Genomic DNA, 25,876 nt, shown 5'->3' on the forward strand with positions numbered 1-25,876 from the left:
TTGTAAAACAAATAAGATATTAACACTTCTTGTGATCAGTTCAATATAATTAACGCGTACATCAACGTATGTGAATACCGTCCAGTCAACTTTTTATGGAGAAAAAAAATTTTTTTTACTTTGAAGTTTATATTTTCGTATCCAATATTTATTATTCTCACAGATCAGTGGCGGATCCAGAAATTTTCATAAGTGGGGGCCCACTGACTGACCTAAGAAGGGGCCCGCTCCAGTCACGCTTCAGTGATTCCCTATATAAGCAACCAATTTTTTTCCCAAAAAGGGGGGGGGGCCCGGCCCCCCTCTAAATCCGCCTATGCAGATTCCGGAATTTTGTTGACAAATATTGTAAAACAAAAGAGATATTAACACTTGTTACCGACCAGTTGAATATATGTATAGTGTTTAACGGCGAGTGTGAATACCGTCCGGTCAACTTTATTTGCTCAAAATTTTTTTTTTCACTTATTTTGTTTGATTTTCATAAAATATATTTTAATATCTTTAAGGTCTACAAATATTAAACAAATCTACTGAATAACAAAAAAGTTATGACTATTTATAACCGTCCTGTCACGATCCGGGCAATCGTCCTGTCATTAGTGCTTCCCTTGTCTACTTCCTGTTTGGAAATTCAGCATTTGCAGTTGACTCACGATACTGTTTACACAATTCTATTTCTATTACACATCAGACAGGAAAACTGTAATACCCAAGTAAATCATGGCAGATCCTAGAGTCAGACAAATAAAGATAAAAACAGGTGTTGTCAAAAGGTAATACGCATTTAAAGTCACAAGTTGCGTTAGCGCGCGTAGCAACAGAAACCGGTTTAAATGTATCGTGCAGTGTTTTATATTTATAAACATGCGTCGCTTTCATGTATTTTTTAAAATCGGGATTTAAGATTTTCATGGAACGTTTGGGTAGAATGTTCGTGTTAACATGTGATGGGATTGCTTCCCTTAGAAAACTTAGTAGATTCTTAGTCAGTCGTAAGCGGTTGAGCTAAGGAAGCACTTCTTTAGCTCAGTCGGTTAACACGCTGCCTTGTAACACAGAAGTTCCGAGTTCAAGCACCCGTGGAGACAAGCAATTTTGTAATGAAATTCATGCTCTCCGGTTACAAACACCTCACAAATACCTTATTCCTTTCAGTGTGTGAAACCTTTTTTGGGGGGGAACTCGCCATTTTCAGATTTTCATTTCAACTTGCCAAATTGAAATCCCACTTGCCAATCTTAAATTTTAACTCGCCATCTTATTCAGACATTATTGTACAAATGTTGTACATGTATGTATTAAACATTTTTTAAAAATAGCTCCAAAGTTGCTACTGTTACCATAATTAATGCAGTTTTCAATATTTATGCTATTGGAAAAACAAATATTGTTCTGCTATCTATGTAGGCCAACACTGTAAAGATTATTTTGCTGACCTTTTCTTCCCTTTCATGTTATTTAAAAGCTGGATTAATAAGCAATGTACAACCTAAAGATTATTTTTGTTTACTTTTCATTAAAAAACTGAATTAAAAATTAGCATCTTATTTTTCCATTGATGCTGTTCATTTAAATATTCATTATATTTGTAATTAAGTTTTATTTACAGTTTATAAATAAGAAATTTACTCTTTCCTCAATCTTGAAAACATATTTTACATTGCCAAAAGGAAAGTGAAAGTAAATTTGTCTATCTATAAAACACAGTTTGATTGGGTTAAGTTTTTCCGGTCTCACTAATTAGCAACAAGAAGAATTTTAGCGACAAGAAGAATTATTTTAGCAACAAAAAGCGACAAGAAACAATTTTTTTTATTAAAATTACTTATTCCAAATAAATATTAAAAGAATATGCAAAAGAAAACAATTTTAGCGACAAGAAACTTAATATTGATAGAAAAAGAATTGAAATATTTAAGTATTACGTTTACCCTGTCGTATTATGATATTACTTTTACTTGTGTTTTAGAACAAAAATATATTTATCGTATAATTTGTTTTTTTAAAACTCTTTGTACAATATTTAAAAAAATAACAGATTTAACCCTGCCACATTATTTATGTATCGGTACATGTACCGGTATGTGCCTGTCCCAAGTCAGGAGCATGTAATTCAGTGGTTGTCGTTTGTTTATGTGTTACATATTTGATTTTCGTTCATTTTTTTATATAAATAAAGCCGTTAGTTTTCTCGTTTGAATTTTTTTACATTGTCATATCGGGGCCTTTTATAGCTGACTATGTGGGATGGGCTTTGCTCATTGTTGAAGGCCGTATGGTGACCTATAGTTGTTAATGTATGTGTCATTTTGATCTCTTGTGGACAGTTGTCTCATTGGCAATCATACCACATCTTCTTTTTTTATAGACACATATTGTGAAATACAAAGAACTGAAATCAAACAAGAGGAAAAGAAAATTAAAATGTGAATATTTTTCATCATTTTATTTTGTGTATTGCCTAATTAAACGATATTTATCATATATATGCATATTGATTGAAGATTAAAGGAAATTAATGACAATCTTGAGTTTTCAACAGGTGTTCACTATTTATGTATATTCTGGCGCGTGTAATTGTATAGTCTGACGCATGTACAAAGTTGAGGGTGTCAATTGGATGTTATTGTAGCAATAAAACAAGGAACATGGGCCTGGTTAATATCAATTTATTTCTGCTCGTATATTTCTTTATATTTAAAAAAAAAAATGTTTTCTTGTCGCTAAATAGTCTTCTTGTCACTTCTTGACGCTTCTTGTCGCTAATTAGTGAGACCTAGTTTTTCATACCACTGTCATCTAGCCAATCAGAACATGATATGTATCATCTGGGCCCCTGTTTAAACAGAAGTCAAGGATAACAGTATAGATTTTGTGGGGAAAATGTTTTGTTACAATCTTTTTGATGGCTTGATTCAAAGTCACCACAGAAGAGCTACTCGCCACCAGGGCGAGTTCTATTGAACCTGGACTCGCCAAATACCATTCTTACTCGCTGTTGGCAATTGGCCAGAGGAAGTTTCACACACTGTTCTTAGTCATGTTTGTATAGATTTCTGTGAAAACTGTCTAAATATGAGAATATAAAGGGTGGCAACTTGCATGAATGAAAAGATAAATGAAAAATGAACAAATTGAGACCCGATTTACATGTATAATGATTCAAGGTTGTCAGTCTGTCCCGGAAGCAACAAAGCAGAGCATCCATTTTGACAGGCAAATATCCACTTTTTGATATGGGACAACTATGATATCCCACGGCCCAGCTTGTCTGGCAAAACAGCCAGTTGGACATCAGAGTAATGTCAAACTAACACTAACAGGAACTTTTAAGGCATATAGTATCCATGTATCATAGCATGACCCACATTTTTGTAGATAGATAGATTTCAACATGTTCAAATGCATTTTGTATTTGAGAAAAAAAAATCCTGGATTTTGCTGAACTCTATATTTTGTTTCTTCTAAAAGTTTTACCATCCATACCACAATAACTATTAATTGTAATATGTTATTTTCAGTAATTTGTGGATCTCTGTAATCATGGTAATAGTATATCTAACAGGAAATGAATATGATAGGCTTTTAAGTATAAAATTTATAAATTCTCAGACTTTACAAGCAGGGTTGGCAAAGTATTACCCGCCCGGGAATTCCCGGGTGGGAAAACCCGGGTTTTCCCGGGCTGGGCAATACTCCCAGAAATGGGGAATACTGGGCATTACTGGGCAATATGATTTTTTAAGCTTATTTTAACACAAAATAGTAAAGTCTTGGTGTAGTTTTGTAGTATTACAGCTAAATATATACTTTTTATACAGATAACTATTGACAGTCATTTCTAAAATAATGAAAAATTCTATGTAGACAAAATACAAGATTTGCACATTTAAGGAAACCTTGTTAATTACTAAGCATTGTTTCAATAATCCATACTTTGAAAAAAAAATTATTGCAATGTTTAAGTGAATTGTTAATTTCAAATGTTATACATTCATACATTTGTCACATTGCTACATAAACACCCTAAGGGGTCATGCCATTAACACTTATAGAATTGAAAGGGCTGATTATTGTTACATAAACAAATCTGCATTCTAATCTGAATAATTACTTACTAATTACTAATGACAGTACATATACATTACTTAAATGTAATTTTTCTTACATGTAATTGTTAATTCTTAATAGGAGTTATATTTATTTAAAAAAAAGTGTTTTGCTTTATGATTGACAGTTCCCCAAACAAAACAAACAAAAAAGGTTATATATAAATGTATAAAATTTGTGTTTGATCACTGAATTCTATATAAAATTCAGACCAGTATTTTATATTACCCAGTATTGCCCAGTATTACCCACTAAAACCCAGTAAAACCCGGGTTTTCCCAGTATTTCCCACTGGGCTGGGCAATACTCATAAAACCCGGGTTTTTGCCAACCCTGTTTACAAGACTGCGATGATTTATGGATTTTGGTAGCGTCTGATTGAAAAACTAATGAAACTGCTCAATAAAGTAAACACATAATTCTAAGCATAAATACAAAGAAGTTTAATCATAAACATGATAAAGGAGATATATTTTGTCCTAAAAAAATAAGTGTGATGTATAAATAAAACACTTCATATCAATACTGTATTGATATGAAGTGTTTTAAAGTGGATTGGAATTCGGAAAGGCAATCAACGCCCTCTTTTTATTACCTCGTTTGCATTCTGTACACCTCTGTGATAAAATGAGTGAGATTATAATTAATTTAAAGTGACAGTAGAAGTTCGATACACTCAGGCATCACTCAGTTTGAATGACATAATCTTTTTATCAGAAATTATTAGGATAATAGCGAGTACCTTTTTAAAACATGTCCGTTTCCGTATTGTGTATTTATTAACTATAACCCGACAATGAAAATGGCTGAAATTAGGTAGTGTCAAGTCCTGCCAATAGATATATATGTTCCTGAGCTGAATGATTAAAAAAAATGTATTTTCAGACTGACAAAAGAGAAACTTTCCTATGAAAAAGAGTCCGAGCAGCAGGAAGCAAAAATAGAGAAAATGAAGACAGAAGGAAAGGATGAATATGATATAAAGAAACAGGTATTCACATTTTCAGTTTATTCAGAGCACATAAAAATGTATTACTAAATTTCTGGTTATAAGGTTTGGAAATTATTTTAGATTAAAAGATATATCTTCCTAAGGCAAACCCCTGATTCCTTGCCCAGCTTTTACTATACTCTTGCCCATTTTGGTTAATACCGGTATATATATAACAAATAATTGCAATTCATGAAGAAGTTATTGGTAGATCAATAAACATATAGAGTCTTTGAGTTGCAAATGCAATAAGGATTTGCTTACAGGGGTCATGCCCAGCCCCTTTTAAATAACATGTCAGAAAAATCACAACAGAAGTACTTGTCATATACCAATTATAGTATTTAGAATTCACATTTTTGTCAAGCCTGCAACTTTTCGCAAAGATGAGACAGTGATCCTACATTCCTGAAGCGGTGGCCACAAATATTCACTCTGTGATTAAAGTTTTTGATATTTAAATAACTTTCTGAAACTATCCTGGAATGTACCAAACTTGGACAGAAGCTTGTTTATTATCAAAAGTGGCGCCATAAAACTATTTGAGTAAAGTTTTTTTACTCAGCCTGAGAATTTTCTCAGATTTTTTATTCTCAGCAAAAAACACCGCCATAAAAAAATTCTCAGAATTATTTTTACTCAAAGTTAAGAATATTCTTAAATATTTGAGTAAAGCCAAAACCATACTTAAGTATAAAAAAATAAATCTTACATGTTGCTTTTGAGGGTATTTTGATATAGAATTGAATGTCAATAGGGTTTTTACGGATTCCGAAGCGTATTAGGGACATAGAAAACATAGATTTGGTCGTGAATTTTTTTTTCAAAGTTGAAATTTTGACATTTCAAATCTTAAAATTTCGACTCTAAATGAAATTGTATCGATAAAACATACACATATTTACTCAGTCCAACATTTTTTGTTTGGTTAACGTCTTCTTTTTCATACATTTTCTTTAGGATAAATACGCAACATCAAATTTGTCTTCATTTTCTGTAGACACAAAATATGTTATCAACAGAAATTGAAGTGTGTTTTTTTTTAAACAAAGCAATCTAACGACTACAAAATTTATTTAATATAATCATTAGATTATCCAATATCTTTTAGAACCAATAAAATCCTTTGAGCAACATCTGCTATTCATAGAATCATTGTAGATACTCCTACACTAGTTGTATTGTGCATTATATATCCCACTAGAATATCATCTAGTGTTGTTCCGATGATCGGAATAAGTCGGAAATCAGTTGGTTGGGCCTCACGATGTCGATAATCGATTTGGATTTTGTTCAATCGATTGTCGCTATAGTTTCCGGACTTTTTGCGTATCAACTTCCGGTCCGTTTGCGGTTTGAATTTTATTTGCTCAGTCAAACAAATTGCAACAAAAAATATCAGTGGATGACAATAACAATGTCAAACATTCTATAATTAAAGACAAAACCATTTTTTCCCCTTTAAAACGTGACAAAAGTATTGACTATATATATACAGATTGATCTTTAAAATAAATAACTTTGTATGAAATACTCTCTCAATACCGGATACTTGTTACTTGAGAGCGTACATGAAATCCTTCAGATTTTAGACAAAATAATTTCTTTACTTCATTAGAGCGTGTCGCAAATTGCCTTTTATTAATGTTTTATCCATTAGTAGTGTTAAAAGCGTCATATTCCTTCCCAAATTGCTTGTCAAACATCGTTTATGGTTGAATTTTCTGAAATTTGTCCGCCATTGAAATACATTAGAATCACGGATCGGATACGGTTCAACTATGTAATAATTCCGCATTTTTGCAATTATAAGTTCAGACGCTCGCTTGACACAATTGACAGAAAAATGATGATCATAAAGTGAAAAAAAAGCATTCTACACGAATTAACAGACATTGGCTGGATCCTCTTTGTTTACTGTATATATTTCAATGCAAATGCATTGTTTTATTTTTTTCTGTTAATCTTAAATTTCTTAAAGTAAAATACTTTATATATATCTTTTCTTACTGTGAAACATTCAAATGTTTATACTGCTAAGTTATTGAAATTATAATGTGAGTTACACCATTGAAATTTAGAAAAGTTAGTGTCACTCTTGGTAATTAATGTTGTAATTATGAGATATAATATGTTCAATCTGAATCTGGATTCTAATTAATTCATTTTTATAATTGCTAAATAAAATATGAAAAGGAAACAGAAGATCAAATATTAACATATAAAACTCTGCAATGAAATGGAATATACACATTAGACATGACCAATGAGACTAAAATGCATGATTTCATTTAAAAAAAGGGCAAAGTATTCTGATGCGATTATAACCGATAGTTAAACGATTGTAATAGATAATCGGTTGGTAATTTCAACCGATTATCCAACACTAATATCATCTTTATTTGAAATTACCCAAGATATATACAAGGTATTCAGAATAAAAAAATACCCCCCCCCCCCCCAAAAAAAAAAAAAAAAAAAGAAAGAAAGAAAGAAAGAAATGTGCAAAAAAAAAAGATAAAGAAAAAAAGACTGAGTAATGGGGTGCTAAACTTGATGTCCATTTACGAAATACATGTATAATAAAAAACCAATTGTTCAGAGAACAATTGAAAGTCTTTCCACATCAAAGAAATTTTGATAAGAAGTTTCTTCATACTGATGCAATAAATAATGGTTTAATTATATTTTTGAGTGATATAAGGGAGATAATATGCTACTTCCGGTGAAATGAATGTCACTTCCAGTCTCATATGATAGCTTCTTTCACACTGATTCCAAAAATATATAGTTTCTATATACTTTTGTATGTAGAATGGGAGATAATTGGCCACTTCCGGTTTGTTGGAAGTAATTTTTAGTCTTCAGTTATCAGTTTATGTATCTATATGACAAAATATATGGATTCTAAGTCCTTTAATATGAAAAAATTGCAAAAAAGGCTACTTCCGGTTTTCTCAAGATCACTTCCGGTAGTCATTTTTCAAGGTCATTTGTCACCTTACCTTTTGTATCAGGTCAAATGCCTTTATAATGAACTTAGTTGAAGTTATAATCAAATAACCTCATATCAAGACATTTCAGGGGCACCAACTCCTCTAAGATGCCATTAAATTGTATAATACTAAATGTAGCATATCTTCATTACAATAAAGCAGACATTTTGCACTTGTTCTTTTATATGTATCTTATAAGGTGTCGGAGAAAATGCAAAAACCAGCAAAAGTCACAATTGAGAACTTGACCTTGACCTTTGACCTTGACCTCATTTTCTAAGTTAGGACCTAGGGGCCTCAAATAAATTTATTCCAGGGTTATACGGTTAACTGTTTATGAGTTAAAAAAACATACCAACAAATTTATTTTGTAAAGGTAGATAACTCCTATAAAATTTCATCGAATCGCTTCGATCCAAATGAGCCAAAAATTACTGAGGATGTAACGAACAATTTGTAAAAAGAATTTTGTCGCTATCTTTTTTTGTTACGAAGGAGATGCACACAGATGATAAACAGTGAATAGGGAGATAACTCTCACAAAGAAAATATTTCGCCTTAGCAGGGTGAAATTTAAAAGCACATAAACTATACGATACCATATGAGAAATATCTAAGCGACATATTGCAAAACAAACATTTATCAAAAAAATAATAATAATAATCAGAAGAAATACAATAAGTCTTTCCACAGAAAAGTGGAAAGACTTAATAATCAAATATACATAATGCACTATACATGTATGTACTGATTATTATCTCAGGTATCCAAATTATTACGAAGAAAGTTAAATAATTTCCCCCCTGATTGGTTTTAAACAGATAGTAGTCAAAATTGATTAATATATCATTTGTGCAGTATAGTGACAGATTCGGGGAAGGGGGTAAAAGGGGAAGGAGATAACTGGGTAGTGTCGTCATATATTTGTCGTTGATACAGACAAAACATCTATCATGTCAAAATCATGATACAGAAGGAAATTTCAACATGCACGATCAGAACACAAGAAAACATTTCTTACAGAATAGAGAAAAATGGCCGATAGAATTATAGATTACAGAACTACAGAATAGGGAAAAATAAAACACCCTCCCCACTCCCCTTTTCCCCTTATCAACCCTCATATATCATTGTGACTGATAGTTTTGTTTGTTCTATTAAACAGTTTTTATTTTCAAAAAAAATATTTTTACAAGGTGTTGTTAATAAATGAAATGGACAATATATATAATATGCCATGCCTTCTCAAACGACGTACTTACATTTTCTCCTTCCGACGGTGCAATATGATATTTAACTCAGAGCAGTTTTACTACTTGCATAATTGTTAAATTGTATTAAATTCTGTATCAAATTTATATTAATATTTTTAAAAAGTAACATATCTTGAATATTGAAAACGGATTAAAATTATTTACTGTCTTTCATATTGATATAAGGCAGCAACCATTTGATGTTTCGGGATTTTTTTTTCGGACAAACTTTTTTTCTGTCCCTTTTAGCATTATATATAGTGGCAGGTTAGGGTGAAACAAACTTTTTTTTTTTTCTTAGGGTCAAAAACAAATTATTTTTGTTCTCCAAAAACTGAGAACATTTGTTTTTTAAGTGTTTTGTTTGTTTGTTGGTAGCTTTGTTTCACTTTAATAAATAATTGACTTAAAATTGTCACATGGTGTCTTCTTATGTCGTCTGAATACAAAATGAATGTTATTCTGTTATGCTGGTACAGTTTTTGTTGTAATATTTACTGTATGAGTGTCACATGTAAATAGTAGAGCATATAACATTCAGATATTATTATAGGTAGAAGTCCTAGGGGAGTGTAAACAAATGATTCCAGACTCATTGAAAAGACTGAAAGTAGCCCATGAAGAATTAACTAAATTATTGGTAAGTATACTTTGAATGTGGGAAAACTGATCTGGTTACTTGTGGTGTATTTATTCAACTGTTAGTTAATCTTAAATATGTTTTGCAAACATAATTTGTTTAGAAAAATAGGATTTCCTGTGATCCTGGTTTGTTTAGTGACATACAGTAGGTATTTGGGCAGGAACCCAGGCTACTGCAAGAATATATAAGTATGTTCAAACAGCTTTAAGGGGGTACTGTAAAGGTAGAAACTGCCTTCAAACTTAAACAAAATCAAGATAGAGAACTGCTAACCTCACCAAACACATAATCGGTGAACTCAGGTGTTCCAAAAAAGGGGAAAACACTTCCTCCTGCACTTGTTGCACCAATTTTATTGCTCGTGGTTGAACTTGAAATTTGGGCTACAAGTAAAGCATATCCATGGACTTGGTTGTCTTTGTGACTTTCAGATGCAAATATTTGATATAACTGTTACCAAAACTATGATTGCCTTCATACAACTTTGGTATGGATTTAAATATTGCCATCAGGAACCGAAACCCTTGATTCAATATTTCACTCTAATTAGCAAACACTCTTTAAAAGGGAAAATTTGCAAAAAAATAAAAATTTGATATTATGTTCATCCTAAATAAATAAGCATATTCCCAAAATATTAAAGGTTTATTTGTCTAGATAAGTGAGTTAATAGATTTTTGAAATCAACTCTCAATCCTCAGCAAGACGCCATCTTGAAAACTAATGACCACGGATATCTAATTACCACAAAGTCCTAGTACCCAGCATGACATGTCCGTTAATCAGTGTTAAAATGACTTGTCAAGCTGATGGATGTTCTACACGACCAAGTAATGGAAGAAGTCTACATAGTTTCCAAGATCATCAAATCAATTAATGCTTCACTAAGATTGATAAGAATATTTCCAAAAATACTTAACAAGACATCTTAATTTTTTTAGAGGGTTAAATATTCAGCATACAATGCTGAAGTCATGTTAAAAAGCTGTAAATGACATAAGATCGTACATTGGTTTTAGCTCATCATTACATTTACATTTTTGGCACCAAGATACAGTATCAAGTATAATATAGGAATTATGCTATAATAATGTTATAGTCTCAATAAAGTGAAAAAATTTTCGGAGAATTATAAACTGAGATTTATCTCTTTTGAAAAAGTTTTTTTAAATGCTTTTTTCTAACATATATTTTTAGCTTATTTGGGGTTTTTACCCATCTTCACTAGCCAAGGGTTACGATCCACTCCCGTTCTCTTCACCCTTGGCGGATTGAGATAAAATTTCGGAGACACAGGGTAAGGATTTTTATTGGTTGCAGTCGAAACTTGCTGCATCTAATCAAAAAGTGCCTATAACATGATCACGTGTAAATTTAGAAGGTGTTTGTTAACAATTGCCACATGTTTAATGTGCAACAAGTCTTCACTTTCCTAAACATACGACTATATTTAGTGACAACTGGAATGTTTTTAATCAACTAATAGAAGTTCCTGTGTATGTTTCATGCACAAATGCATGAATGTTGAAAGTATATTTTCGTTTCCGGCTTAACCAAGTGTGTAGAATGTAGACGCTACCGTGTTTTTACCTCCAAATTGAAGAGTTCAAGTGCTACCATTGGTCAAGAATGATGTATTTGGAATGGGTGTGACTTTTATCTTCCGATAGATGGCGAAACATTGTTTTCACACATCTTGGCTTAATCTGCCAAGGGTGAAGAGAACGGGAGTGGATCGTAACCCTTGCCTAGAGAAGATGGTTTTTTCCTAACTTGTGCAACGTTCAAAAAGTTGTCTTCTTGTAATCAGCATAGCTTAATACCGGTAATTACCGGCAGGGGCATAGCTAGGTATTCATTCAACTGTAGGCACAAATCGGCAGGGGGTTTGGGGCGTCTGAAGGCCCCCAGCAGGTCTGGTTCAGGGGGCAAAGCCCCCCCCCCCCCCCTCCGACGGAAAACGGATTTCAGCGTTTTGGCTGCAAAATTTTATGCACAAAAATATTAAATTTTCTGGTTATTTAATCATGATAATTATAATATACATGATGAAAAGTTTGAAGAATTATAAATGATTTACCATAACATCTGAATGGTGAATTAAATAACGCAGTACAATTGGAAAATCAAATATAAAAAAAATTATTTACAATATGTACTGCCCAGCATAGATCCGCATATCCCTTTAATTAAGCAGTACACCCTGTTTGGTATTTTCAAATCTATTCCGTTATGATCGATATATACGTTTAACTTAATTGATAGTACATATTGACGATCCTTCATTAAAAAAAATAGGCACGTGCATGTAAACACTGATATAACGTAACAGTACCCAAATTGCTCCGAGTATCCAAATTGCACCTATTAAGCCAAATAGAAAAAATAATCTTACAAGATTTCCTAGAGACCATAAACAATTTGTATTTTTATGATTTGATACTATGCACATCTTTCAACATAGGTAAAGCTATTTAGATATGCACAAAACATTCACAGTATTTATCAACAAGTGAAGTGTTTACTGAAAAAGCAAAATGTACTGAAACGTCGACATGCGACGTCATCAAAACGTCATCTTTTAAAATGATCAAAAAATTAAAGAGTAAGCATGGACTAATATCCAATTGTTCAAAATATTTGAAGAAATTAAACAAAAGCTCTGTTATTAGAATTTTGACAGTGCGAATTTAAGCATGGATGCAATTTGGGTACTCCTCATTTCAGAATCATTGATGGTTTAATTTGGAGGTCAGTTTAGACCCATTTTTAGCTCAACTGGCCGGAATGGCCAAGTGAGCTTTTCCCATCACTTGTCGTCTGGCGTCTGGCGTCCGGCGTCTGTCGTCGTCGTCCTTCGTCGTTAACTTTTACAAAAATCTTCTCATCTGAAACCACTGGGCCAAATTTAACCAAACAGCAATAATGTTCAGCAAAGTTAGATATACAAATAAGTCAGCATGACCAAAATGGTCAGTTGACCCCTTTAGGAGTTATTGACCTTTATAGTCAATTTTTAACCATTTTTAGCTCACCTGGCCCGAAGGGACAAGTGAGCTTTTCTCATCACTTGGCGTCCGGCGTCTGTCGTCCGTTGTCGTCGTCCGTCGTCGTTAACTTTTACAAAAATCTTTTCCTCTGAAACTACTGGGCCAAATTGAACCAAACTTGGCCACAATCATCATTGGGGTATCTAGTTTAAAAAATGTGTGGCGTGACCCTATCAACCAACCAAGATGGCCGCCACGGCTAAAAATAGAACATAGGGGTAAAATGCAGTTTTTGGCTTATAACTCAAAAACCAAAGCATTTAGAGGAAATCTGACATGGGGGTAAAAATGTTTATCAGGTCAAGATTTATCTGCCCTGAAATTTTCAGATGAATCGGTCAACCCGTTGTTGGGTTGCTGCCCCTGAAATGGTAATTTTGAGGAAATTTTGCTGTTTTTGGTTATTATCTTGAATATTATTATAGATAGAGATAAACTGTAAACAGCAATAATGTTCAGCAAAGTTAGATTTACAAATAAGTCAACATGACCGAAATGGTCAGTTGACCCCTTTAGGAGTTATTGCCCTTTATAGTCAATGTTTAACCATTTTTCATAAATCAAAGTGATCTTTTACAAAAATCTTCTCCTCTGTAACTACTGGGCCAAATTAATCCAAACTTGGCCACAATCATCTTTGGGGTATCTAGTTTAAAAAATGTGTGGCGTGACCCGGTCAACCAACCAAGATGGCCGCCATTGCTAAAAATAGAACATAGGGGTAAAATGCAGTTTTTGGCTTATAACTCAAAAACCAAAGCATTTAGAGCAAATCTGACTGGAGGTAAAAATGTTAATCAGGTCAAGATCTATCTGCCCTGAAATTTTCAGATGAATCGGTCAACCTGTTGTTGGGTTGCTGCCCCTGAATTGGTAATTTTGAGGAAATTTTGCTGTTTTTATACGACCGCAAAATTTGAAAAAATTTTCGTCGTATATTGCTATCACGTTGGCGTCGTCGTCTGCGTCGTCGTCGTCGTCGTCCGAATACTTTTAGTTTTCGCACTCTAACTTTAGTAAAAGTGAATAGAAATCTATGAAATTTTAACACAAGGTTTATGACCACAAAAGGAAGGTTGGGATTGATTTTGGGAGTTTTGGTCTCAACATTTTAGGAATTAGGGGCCAAAAAGGCCCAAATAAGCATTTTCTTGGTTTTCGCACTATAACTTTAGTTTAAGTTAATAGAAATCTATGAAATTTTGACACAAGGTTTATGACCACAAAAGAAAGGTTGGGATTGATTTTGGGAGTTTTGGTTCCAACAGTTTAGGAATTAGGGGCCAAAAAAGGGCCCAAATAAGCATTATTCTTGGTTTTCGCACAATAACTTTAGTTTAAGTAAATAGAAATCAATGAAATTTAAACACAAGGTTTATGACCACAAAAGGAAGGTTGGGATTGATTTTTAGAGTTGAGGTCACAACAGTTTATGAATTAGGGGCCAAAAAGGGGCCAAAATAAGCATTTTCTTGGTTTTTGCACTATAACTTTAGTTTAAGTGAATAGAAATCTATGAAATTTTGACACAAGGTTTATGACCACTAAAGGAAAGTTGGGATTGATTTTGGGAGTTTTGGTTCCAACAGTTTAGGAATTAAGGGCCAAAAAAGGGCCCAAATAAGCATTATTCTTGGTTTTCGCACAATACCTTTAGTATAAGAAAATAGAAATCAATGAAATTTAAACACAAGGTTTATGACCACAAAAGGAAGGTTGGGATTGATTTTTAGAGTTGAGGTCACAACAGTTTATGAATTAGGGGCCAAAAAGGGGCCAAAATAAGCATTATTTTTGGTTTTTGCACCATAACTTTAGTATAAGTAAATAGAAATCTATGAAATTTAAACACAAGGTTTATGACCATAAAAGGAAGGTTGGGTTTGATTTTGGGAGTTTTGGTCCTAACAGTTTAGGAATAAGGGGCCCAAAGGGTCATAAATTGAACTGTGTGATTTCATCAAAAATTGAATAATTGGGGTTCTTTGATATGCCGAATCTAACTATGTATGTAGATTCTTAATTTTTGGTACCGTTTTCAAATTGGTCTACATTAAGGTCCAAAGGGTCAAAAATTAAACTTAGTTTGATTTTAACAAAAATTGAATCCTTGGGGTTCTTTGATATGCTGAATTTAAAAATGTACTTAGATTTTTAATTATTGGCCTAGTTTTCAAGTTGGTCCAAATGGGGGTCCAAAATTAAACTTTGTTTGATTTCATCAAAAATTGAATAAATGGGTTCTTTGATATGCCAAATCTAACTGTGTATGTAGATTCTTAATTTTTGGTACAGTTTTCAAATTGGTCTACATTAAGGTCCAAAGGGTCCAAAATTAAACTAAGTTTGATTTTAACAAAAATTAAATTCTTGGGCTTATTTGATATGCTTTATCTAAATATGTACTTTGATTTTTGATTATGGGCCCAGTTTTCAAGTTGGTCCAAATCAGGATTCCACATCAAGTATTGTGCAATAGCAAGAAATTTTCAAATGCACAGTATTGCACAATAGCAAGAAATATCTAATTGCACAATATTGTGCAATAGCAATTAATTTTCAATTGGAGTTATCTTTCTTTGTATAGAATAGTAGTTGATAATATATGTTGGAAATTTGCCAGACATGACTATGATGTCATTTTCTATTTTTGTTTGCCAATAACTTTATGTAAATAACTTCATTGGAAATTTGCCAATATAAAATGTTGCTGATGAAGCTTTTTTTCCTTATCTTATCTAAAATGTTTTAAGATAATTGATGTTGTACATTTGCCAGACATGACTATGATGTCATTTTCTATTTTTATTTGCCAATAACTTTATGTAAATAACTTCATTGGAAATTTGCCAATATAAAATGTTGCTGATGAAGTTTTTTTTATTGTTTTATACAATAAACAATGTATATTCACTTTTACTACCAACCAATCTTTACCATTCAGTGATAACAAGCACTTTATTTTACATTTTAATATTTTATGATGTATTTAAAAGAGTAGTTATTGTTGCAAACTCCATTAGAAATTTGAATTGATATCAGTTTTGGAAAAAGGGAAACAGGGATGTGAAAAAAAAGTGTGGGGGGGGGGGGGGGTGGTTAAATTTTTCTCATTTCAGATTTCATAAATAAAAAGAAAATTTCTTCAAACATTTTTTTGAGAGGATTAATATTCAACAGCATAGTGAATTGCTCAAAGGCAAAAAAAAACTTTTTAAGTTCATTAGACCACATTCATTCTGTGTCAGAAACCTATGCTGTGTCAACTATTTAATTTTAGATTTAAAAAGTTTGCAGAAGAAATCTTTAATTGATTTGTGAAATCTTGACATTTGTTTTGTGTAAAAAAAAACCATGTAATGTCAAAAATTTGATCACAATCCAAATTCAGAGCTGTATCACGCTTGAATGTTTTGTCCATACTTGCCCCAACTGTTCAGGGTTCGACCTCTGCGGTCGTATAAAGCTGCGCCCTGCGGAGCACCTGGTTGGTTATTATCTTGAATATTATTATAGATAGAGATAAACTGTAAACAGCAATAATGTTCATCAAAGTAAGATTTACAAATAAGTCAACATGACCGAAATAGTCAGTTGACCCCTTTAGGAGTTATTACCCTTTATAGTAAATTTTTAACCATTTTTCGTAAATCTTAGTTATCTTTTACAAAAATCTTCTCCTCTGAAACTACTGGGCCAAATTAATTCAAACTTGTCCACAATCATCTTTGAGGTACCTTGTTTGAAAAATGTGTCCGATGACCTGGCCATCCAACCAAGATGGCCACCACGGCTAAAAATAGAACAGGGGTAAAATGTAGTTTTTTGCTTTTAACTCTGAAACCAAATCATTTAGAGCAAATCTGACAAGGAGTTAAATTGTTAATCAAGTCAATATATATCTGCTTTGAAATATTCAAATGAATTGGACAACCGGTTTTTGGGTTGCTGCCCTCCAATTGGTAATTTTTAAAGAAATTTTGCTGTTTTTGGTTATTATCTTGAATACTATTATAGATAGCAATAAACTGTAAACAGCGATAATGTTCATCAAAGTACGATCTACAAATAAGTCAACATGACCTAAATGGTCAATTGACCCCTTAAGGAGTTATTGCCCTTTATAGTCAATTTTTAACAATTTTTATTAATTTTGTAAATTTATGTAAATTTTTACCAAATATATTTCTCTGTTACTAATGGGCAAAGTTCATTATAGATATAATTGTAAGAAGCAAGAACGTTCAGTAAAGTAAGAACTTCAAACACATCACCATCACCAAAATACAATTTTGTCATGAATCCATTTGTGTCCTTTGTTTAATATGCACATAGACCAAGGTGAGCGACATAGGCTCTTTAGAGCCTCTAGTGTTTGGTTAAGCAAAGAATGTGACCATTAACCTCCTTTTTAGCTTTTCTCATCTCTTGGCGTCTGGCGTCCGTCGTCGTGCGGCGTCGTCCGTCGTCGTTAACTTTTACAAAAATCTTCTCCTCTGAAACTACTGGACCAAATTTTACCAATCTTGGCCACAATCATCATTGGGGTATCTAGTTAAAAAAATGTGTCCGGTGACCCGGCCAACCAACCAAGATGGCCGCCATGGCTTAAAATAGAACATAGGGGTAAAATGCAGTTTTTGGCTTATAACTCAAAAACCAAAGCATTTAGAGCAAATCTGACATAGGTAAAATTGATTATCAGGTCAAGATCTATCTGCCCTGAAATTTTCAGATGAATCGGACAACCCTTTATTGGGTTGCTGCCCCTGAATTGGTAATTTTAAAGAAATTTTGCTGTTTTTGGTTATTATCTTGAATATTATTATAGATAGAGATAAACTGTAAACAGCAATAATGTTCAGCAAAGTTAGATTTACAAATAAGTCAACATGACCGAAATGGTCAGTTGACCCCTTTAGGAGAAATTGCCCTTTATAGTAAATTTTTAACCATTTTTCGTAAATCTTAGTAATCTTTTACAAAAATCTTCTCCTCTGAAACTAAAGGTCCAAATTAATCCAACCTTGGCCACAATCATTTTTGGGGTATCTTGTTTAAAAATGTGTCTGGTGACCCGTCCAACAAACCAAGATGGCCACCATGGCTAAAAATAGAACATAGGGGTAAAATGCAGTTTTTGGCTTATAACTCAAAAACCAAAGCATTTAGAGCAAATCGGACGTGACGGTAAAATTGTTTATCAGGTCAAGATCTATCTGCCCTGAAATTTTCAGATGAATCGGACAACCTGTTGTTGAGTTGCTGCCCCTGAATTGGTAATTTTAAGGAAATTTTGCCGTTTTCTGTTATTATCTTGAATATTATTTTAGATAGGGATAAACTGTAAACAGCAATAATGTACAGCAAAATAAGACCTAAAAATAAGTCAACATGACCAAAATGGTCAATTGACCCCCTAAGGAGTTATTGTCCTTTATAGTCGATTTTTAACAATTTTCATAAAATTTGTAAATTTTTACTAACATTTTTTACTGAAACTACTGGGCCAAGTTCATTATATGTAGAGATAATTGCAAGCAGTAAGAATGTTCAGTAAAGTAAAATGTATAAACACATCATCATCACCAAAACACGATTTTGTCATGAATCCATCTGCTTCCTTTGTTTAATAGTCACATAGACCAAGGTGAGCGACACAGGCTCTTTAGAGCCTCTAGTTCTATAATTCCATATGTATTAAAAATCAAATTGGTGTACCTATATAATAAAAAAGGATACGGCTACAAAATAAACACAGAATGGAAATTTTTGTCTTTATCATAAAAAAACGTAGGTGAAATTACTGTCAAAATAGGTGCAATTTGGGTACCGTCACGTTATATATAATAACACTATCCTTTTGGCTAGAAAGACATCAACCATCAATCTTTTGATTCTTAAACCTTCACCGTAGCCACACAAACACATACACACATAGTCGATGTCTAATGCATAAGTTCTGTTCTGTTCATACTAACGTAACAAAATTCATGAAATTCGTATTTCTTTATATCCCGCTCTATAGTAAAATCCCTACCTGCTTAGGAATTTGAATAATTGTGGTCATTACACGTAGATCTGAGAGTACTCAAAACTACTGGAAGCTAGTTGATAGATTGAATTTTAAACATCTAGTGTAAAATATTTATGCAAGTTTAGAACAAAAAAAAACATTGATTATTTACAATAAACACAACAGGGAGCTTAGTCCTGTAATAAGTGTTGTACAGGACGAAGGTCTGGAAAGGAGCAAGTTCGGTAAGGGCCATATTTGGCCCCAATTATAAAGTTCATAGTTACAAGACAATAAATGCTTTAAGTTGCCTTAAAGACATGTGAGAAAGTTAAACAGAACTGTTTTTGTCAAAGTTTAATCCTAACACGTTGATTTTCACATCCCAAAAAGGTCAAGATAAGGGATTTTTGTGAAATTTGACAAAATCAGCTGGATTTCAACCAAATCAAGGACAGGAAACATAGAGCGCAGGCGTCGACAAGCTTAATATTCAAATAAGACATGTGAAATGTCTTCACAAACATTATTTTAAAAGATCTTTGTTGTCGACGTATGCGCTCTATGTTTCCTGTCCAATAATCTATGGAAATTTACCCATTTTCATTGATTTTTTCGTCAAAAATCAATATGAGTAGAACTTGTGACGTCACAATGAAACGCAGAAACGTGAAATTTTCAATAAAATGGCTTATATCCTATCTAGTCAATGTATTAGCTATAATTTATCATGATATTGGTAAATAAATCCGAATTTGAAATTTACGCTAAAAATGGGGGCCATTTTAGGACCTTATCGAACATACTCCTTTGAAAATCGGCCATGCATTGGAAAATTGCGGATAGGAGCAGACACTTTGCCTTTCAGTAGACCAACTACGAACTCCTCAAAGAGTGGTATTCTCTCTACAACTAGACATAAGATTAAATGTCCCCATTCTGACCAGACGTGACTACGTATTTATACTTCCTTCACAACCAAACGGACGACCAACATTGGCAAGTCGGGTGAAGACAAAGTGGGAAGCAAGCTAGTTGAAAACTAAAAACTTCATGTGTCTAAGTTGAGGTTCATTCAAGTTTTTGTTGATAGAATTGAAATGATCTGAACCAAAGTTCTAGTTTATAGTTTCTATATAAGGTACACACATACAAAAAACATTCAATTCTATCCTAATTTCCTAAGGACGCGAGACTAGTGTACACCTGACTTTCAATAATTAGAGTTGTAACAACTTCACTGGAGTCCATCTACATATAACGTTGTTTATTATTTTTTTTTATCAAAAAAAATATTTGTGAAAAAATTATGTGTATGCACGTGCCTAAAGTGCCTAACGGCAGCTACGCCCCTGACCGGGGTATTGTAAAAGTGACATATTCAGGTATTCTAACAGTCCTCTTCCTGGCAGGCTTGTTTAATTTAATACACAATGAACAAGGTCAATATATCACGTGTGTGATTGCGAGTAAACCAGGTGTGCACAGGTAAAATTTATAAAATATACTATACCAATATAAAACTGTCCGTGATATACAGCCTGTGTACAAAATTTTACAAAATTTGAGAGTGGTTTTAAGAATAGGTATAGACCAATCCCCATGTTATCTAATTTCAATTTTACTTTCATTCATATTTCAGCACCTATTCTTCTGTTTTATATATAATTTATGGTCCCGTTATTTCTAATCAGTTAGTCCCGTTTTACCCTCACATGTGTTACTTTATTTTCACTCTAGAAAACAATGGTATATTTCAAAATGAATGCCGTTATTTTTTAATAATTTTTCATTCATTTTACATGTGAAATAAGAATATCAATTAGTAAACTTCGGACTATACAAATGCAGAATATACTGTGCAGGTTTGCTTCCGTCTAACGAGATAAGAGAACTGAAAATATACTGTCATATAAAAACAAGCACGCTCAAATCAAAAGAGAATGAAAAAATGTGAGTAAAAGTTAACTGGATCAGCAAAATTTACAACCTTTGATCTCGAGTGTATTGGTAATAAATTTATGTGTTTTTATAGTATAGCTCCTTCCATTATCCAAATGATATCAGATAATCTATATTATTTCATAAGATTAACCCTTCCGACCTCACTAAAATCTGAGACTATGTGTTATAGTAGTCTCAGCTAAAATCTAATGCCAAACGCTAGAAGTAAAAATGTAATACAGGTACACCTTTCATTTGGTCATGGCTTTTAAATGTTTAAGTTTAAGTGTTCCCGTACATTTAAAATGCTTTTGTAAAACTAGTTCTATTTTCCCCTTTTAAAAAACATAAATAAACGATAATATCAGATTATTACATGGCATTTTCCATATCGCATGTATTATCAGCCCTAGGTGCATGGCTCGATGGGTGGTATTGACTGAGGGCTGATAATACATGCTATATGAAAAATTACATGTTTTGATCTTTTTATGCCCCACCTACGATAGTAGAGGGGCATTATGTTTTCTGGTCTGTGCGTCCGTTCGTCCGTTCGTTCGTCCGTTCGTCCGTTCGTCCGTTCGTCCGTCTGTCCCGCTTCAGGTTAAAGTTTTTGGTCGAGGTAGTTTTTGATGAAGTTGAAGTCCAATCAACTTGAAACTTAGTATACATGTGCCCTATGATATGATCTTTCTAATTTAAATGCCAAATTAGAGTTTTGACCCCAATTATACGGTTCACTGAACATAGAAAATGATAGTGCAAATTTCAGGTTAAAGTTTTTGGTTTCAGGTTAAAGTTTTTGGTCAAGGTAGTTTTTGATGAAGTTGTAGTCCAATCAACTTGAAACTTAGTATACATGTGCCCTATGATATGATCTTTCTAATTTAAATGCCAAATTAGAGTTTTGACCCCAATTTTACGGTTCACTGAACATAGAAAATGATAGTGCAAATTTCAGGTTAAAGTTTTTGGTCAAGGTAGTTTTTGATAAAGTAGAAGTCCAATCAACTTGAAACTTAGTATACATGTTCCCTTTGATAAGATCATTCTAATTTTAATGCCAAATTAGAGAATTTATTCCAATTTCACAGTCCTTTAAACATAGAAAATGATAGTGCAAATTTCAGGTTAAAGTTTTTGGTCAAGGTAGTTTTTGATAAAGTAGAAGTCCAATCAACTTGAAACTTAGTATACATGTTCCCTTTGATAAGATCATTCTAATTTTAATGCCAAATTAGAGAATTTATTCCAATTTCACAGTCCTTTAAACATAGAAAATGATAGTGTGAGTGGGGCATCCGTGTACTGTGGACACATTCTTGTTATCATATGCTTCAACAATGGAGCAAAATAACAGATTCATATATTGATCCTTTTACGTGGTTCCCAAATAGAATTTCAAAGAGTGAAAAGTTCACGGACGTTGGACCCCAAATTTAGTACATTCGATATTAAATCTTTCTATCATATGCCTCAACAGAGAAGAAACATATTTTAATATGGACGAATCAACAAAAATATACATAATTTACACTGTTTTTCATAGAAAACGTAGCATTGAGGTGTATTTTCCGAAATTTGCAGAGTATCACTGAAATGCCATGCGGAAAGGCATGTGATAACAATCGAAGCATGTGATAAACTTTTCATATCAGCTCGCTAAGCACCAATTAAAAAAATATGGAATTTACGTTAATTTTATGCTATTATCATACAGTAAAAATCATATGTTATTTAGTCAAAGTATATGATAAGAGTGTATATTAATAATTTCTTGTGCTGTCTTCAAAAATAAATCGAAATATATACGGTAAATATAGAAAATTTATCTCATGAATGTGTACAACTGCACGTCTGTGCGTTTTATTTTCTTATTATCGGATGGTTATTAGATATAGCATTAGTCATCGGCGCACTAACGAAAACGTTAAAACAGAGACATATAATACGTCTCTGGTTAAAATATGATTAAAAACCAAGACTTTTAATGATTGTATTTTAAATTCCGGCATGCAATACCAGGAGAAAACGTCACGATCTACAGGAAGTAGTTGATATTTTTATGCCCCACCTACGATAGTTAACTTCAGGTTAAAGTTTTTGGTCAAGGTAGTTTTTGATGAAGTTGAAGTCCAATCGACTTCAAACTTAGTACACATGTTCCCTATGATATGATCTTTCTAATTTTAATGCCAAATTAGAGTTTTTACCCAAATTTCACGGTCCACTGAACATGGAAAATGATAGTGCGAGTGGGGCATTCGTGTACTGAGGACACATTCTTGTTTTCCTTAATTATTGAATTTCTCCTTTATTACTGCACAAATAGCAATAAAACTTTGTGAATATTTATATTATTTCATAATGAACTTATTTAAACCATAAGTAAAAAATCACGAATTTTCCCTTTAAAGGTAATCCTGATAAGAGATAAAATCCTTCGAATATAGTATCAACTGCGAGATATACATTCCACAAGCACTGCTTGTATGTTACCATAGATAAATGGAAAGTTTACAATAGGAAAATTATACTGAACTCTTTTGGAGTAAAGTTAAGTTCTCAAATTACCCTCATTGTCAATTTCTAGATGTAAGTGAGGATATTGTATCCTAAATTTGAAGTTCATTAGAAAAGATTCATCAAATTATAAAATAAATTTAATTACAGGTATTCAGTGAAAGGACTTTTCTTGATTATATATTTTTTTCAAATTTAAAACTTATAACAGATACTATTGTGGCTAAATCTTTTTCCTCAGATTGCATATATATGAACTTTTATTCTGTATTGCAGGAAAAAGAAGAAGATTTAAAGGAAGCCGAAGAATACAAAGCTGCTGAGACATCTTTAACAGAAGCTAATGCTGTAATGGGATAGACGTTTTTTATAACTTGTAGTTATAATACACAATGTATATATTTGTTATTGATCACAGGAATTGATCCTAAAGTTTTATTCCTTGCACAATTCATCCATTAGTAAGAAGTAGAATTCGTATTAAGTCACTAGAATTTTACTGACTACTGCAATATAATTGACAATGATTCTTCATTTATTTTTTGAATGTTATCCCATCATCATTTAAAAAAATTAGTTGATATTTTACATTTCCATTTGAAATATTTACTGAATTTAATAGCCATGTTCTATTGTATTTTTATCCCAGGTTTACTTTACAGGGGGTTCAAAATACCATACCACATCAGAAATTGTTTCTTCCTTTTCTGTTTTTTTTTTAGATAAATGTTATTCAATTCATCATTATTTTTTCAGAAATTCTTTCCTAAATTTTGGCTTGCTTTCCACAAAAGTACTTATTGAGAAACACAAAAGTTCTACATTCAAATTAATCATGTATTTAAAAAGCGCTCGGAATTCCTTATCAAAATATACATAAAAGCATGTTTGTTTTTAGACTTTTTTGAAAATTACAAAGCTTGAATGAAAATGGTATGAGGGATGCTTATGGATGTTTGATACAGAGTTGTGATCTATTATGGGTTTGGAACAAAAGAGATGTTGTGCTATTGAAATTGTTGATAAAACTGTGCTTTTTTATATACATATTTCATATACAGTTGTATTGTTAGCTTAGAAATAAAAAATCCAATATGACTTGACTGCTTAAATCAGTACAAAATAATCATTTCTGAATCTCTGAAGTTGCCAGATAAACATAGGCGGATTTAGGGGGGGCCCGGGCCCCCCCTTTTTGAGAAAAAATTTGGTTGCTTATATAGGGAATCACTGAAGCGTGACTGGAGCGGGCCCCCTCTTAGGTCAGTCAGTGGGCCCCCACTTATGAAAATTTCTGAATCCGCCACTGAATAACTTATTGATTGATTGTTTGTTGCTTAACATCCAGTGGCAAATATTTCATGCATGTTAGGACGACCAGATAATGGACATAATATGACTATCACTATAATTTTATATCAATTGAATACTCTTTCAATTCTTTGATAAATTTGGATTGAAGTTGGAATTTACTACAGTAAATAAAATGCCAGGTGATTGCATTATTATCCCTCTAACTCTGGTTAAAATATACAAAGCTAGATTTCTTAATTAGACCCTACAATCACTGGGGTAAAGCTGATGACCGTAACTGCATTCACGGTCATCCCAAGATGTCGGATGAAAAATTAGGCCAGTATCCGTATTGTCTTTTACAGTGTTTCTATATCATTTTCTTTACAAAGTATACATTGATACGATGTAAATTTATAAAAGATTCACACAGAAATCACAAATTACTTCCGAGAAATGTGCATGAAACAGGAAATTCGATTTTAAAAAATCGCTAAGATGACCGTAAATCACAATCGAGATGACCGTAACAGAATCAGCAATTCATAACAAGGGTGACCGTAATTGGTTAAAAGATGACTGTAATTTGTAAATGATGACCGTAACTTTTAAAGGATGATCGTCAATTCTAAGAAATATCCATATTTGTATAACTACTTTTTTTGTATCAAATGATTAATGTTGTTGATATAAAACGTATTTATATGAGAGTATTATCCTATAGGTAGGAGAAAATAAGACGTGCTTTAAATACAAAGTTCACCAAATATATCTTTTTTACGGTAGAGGGTATAATTTTGAAAATGAACATACTACAAGACAGGCACATGAAAAAGTGGGGAAAACATGCAACAAAAGCGCGATTAAATGACACCGTACAAGTAAATTAAAAAAAACAGTGTGCTGCACAGCCTCAAACTAAAAGCCTAAAGATTTTTTTTTATTTCTGGAATTCCTTGACATATAATGACATATAATAAATGCACTTTTTTAAAAATGCCAATGGATGTACACCCATTGATATTATATCGTCTGATTTGTCTTCTATTTTGT

The 25,876-nt window shown here is 32.6% G+C and overlaps 1 protein-coding gene across 1 annotated transcript; it reads left to right on the plus strand.

Annotated features, from left to right (window-relative positions):
- The first annotated feature begins 605 nt into the window (after window positions 1–605).
- Window positions 606–24,628, plus strand: LOC143072483 (tubulin-specific chaperone A-like). Its single transcript, XM_076247414.1, has 4 exons — window positions 606–776; window positions 4,999–5,104; window positions 9,908–9,994; window positions 23,807–24,628. The coding sequence occupies exons 1-4, from the start codon at window positions 724–726 to the stop codon at window positions 23,888–23,890; spliced, it is 330 nt and encodes a 109-aa protein (XP_076103529.1). The 5' UTR covers window positions 606–723; the 3' UTR covers window positions 23,891–24,628.
- The last annotated feature ends 1,248 nt before the right edge of the window (window positions 24,629–25,876 follow it).

The sequence above is a fragment of the Mytilus galloprovincialis genome, chromosome 4 (assembly GCF_965363235.1).
Source record: "Mytilus galloprovincialis chromosome 4, xbMytGall1.hap1.1, whole genome shotgun sequence".
Lineage (NCBI taxonomy): Eukaryota > Metazoa > Mollusca > Bivalvia > Mytilida > Mytilidae > Mytilus > Mytilus galloprovincialis.

What these genes read in the sequence shown, in the direction of transcription:
- LOC143072483 (XM_076247414.1), top strand. Translation starts at nt 724, where the DNA reads ATGGCAGATCCTAGAGTCAGACAAATAAAGATAAAAACAGGTGTTGTC. An exon ending in AAAACAGGTGTTGTCAAAAG is followed by an intron (nt 777 to 4,998) that starts GTAATACGCATT and finishes ATGTATTTTCAG; the next exon opens with ACTGACAAAAGAGAAACTTT. An exon ending in AAGAATTAACTAAATTATTG is followed by an intron (nt 9,995 to 23,806) that starts GTAAGTATACTT and finishes TCTGTATTGCAG; the next exon opens with GAAAAAGAAGAAGATTTAAA.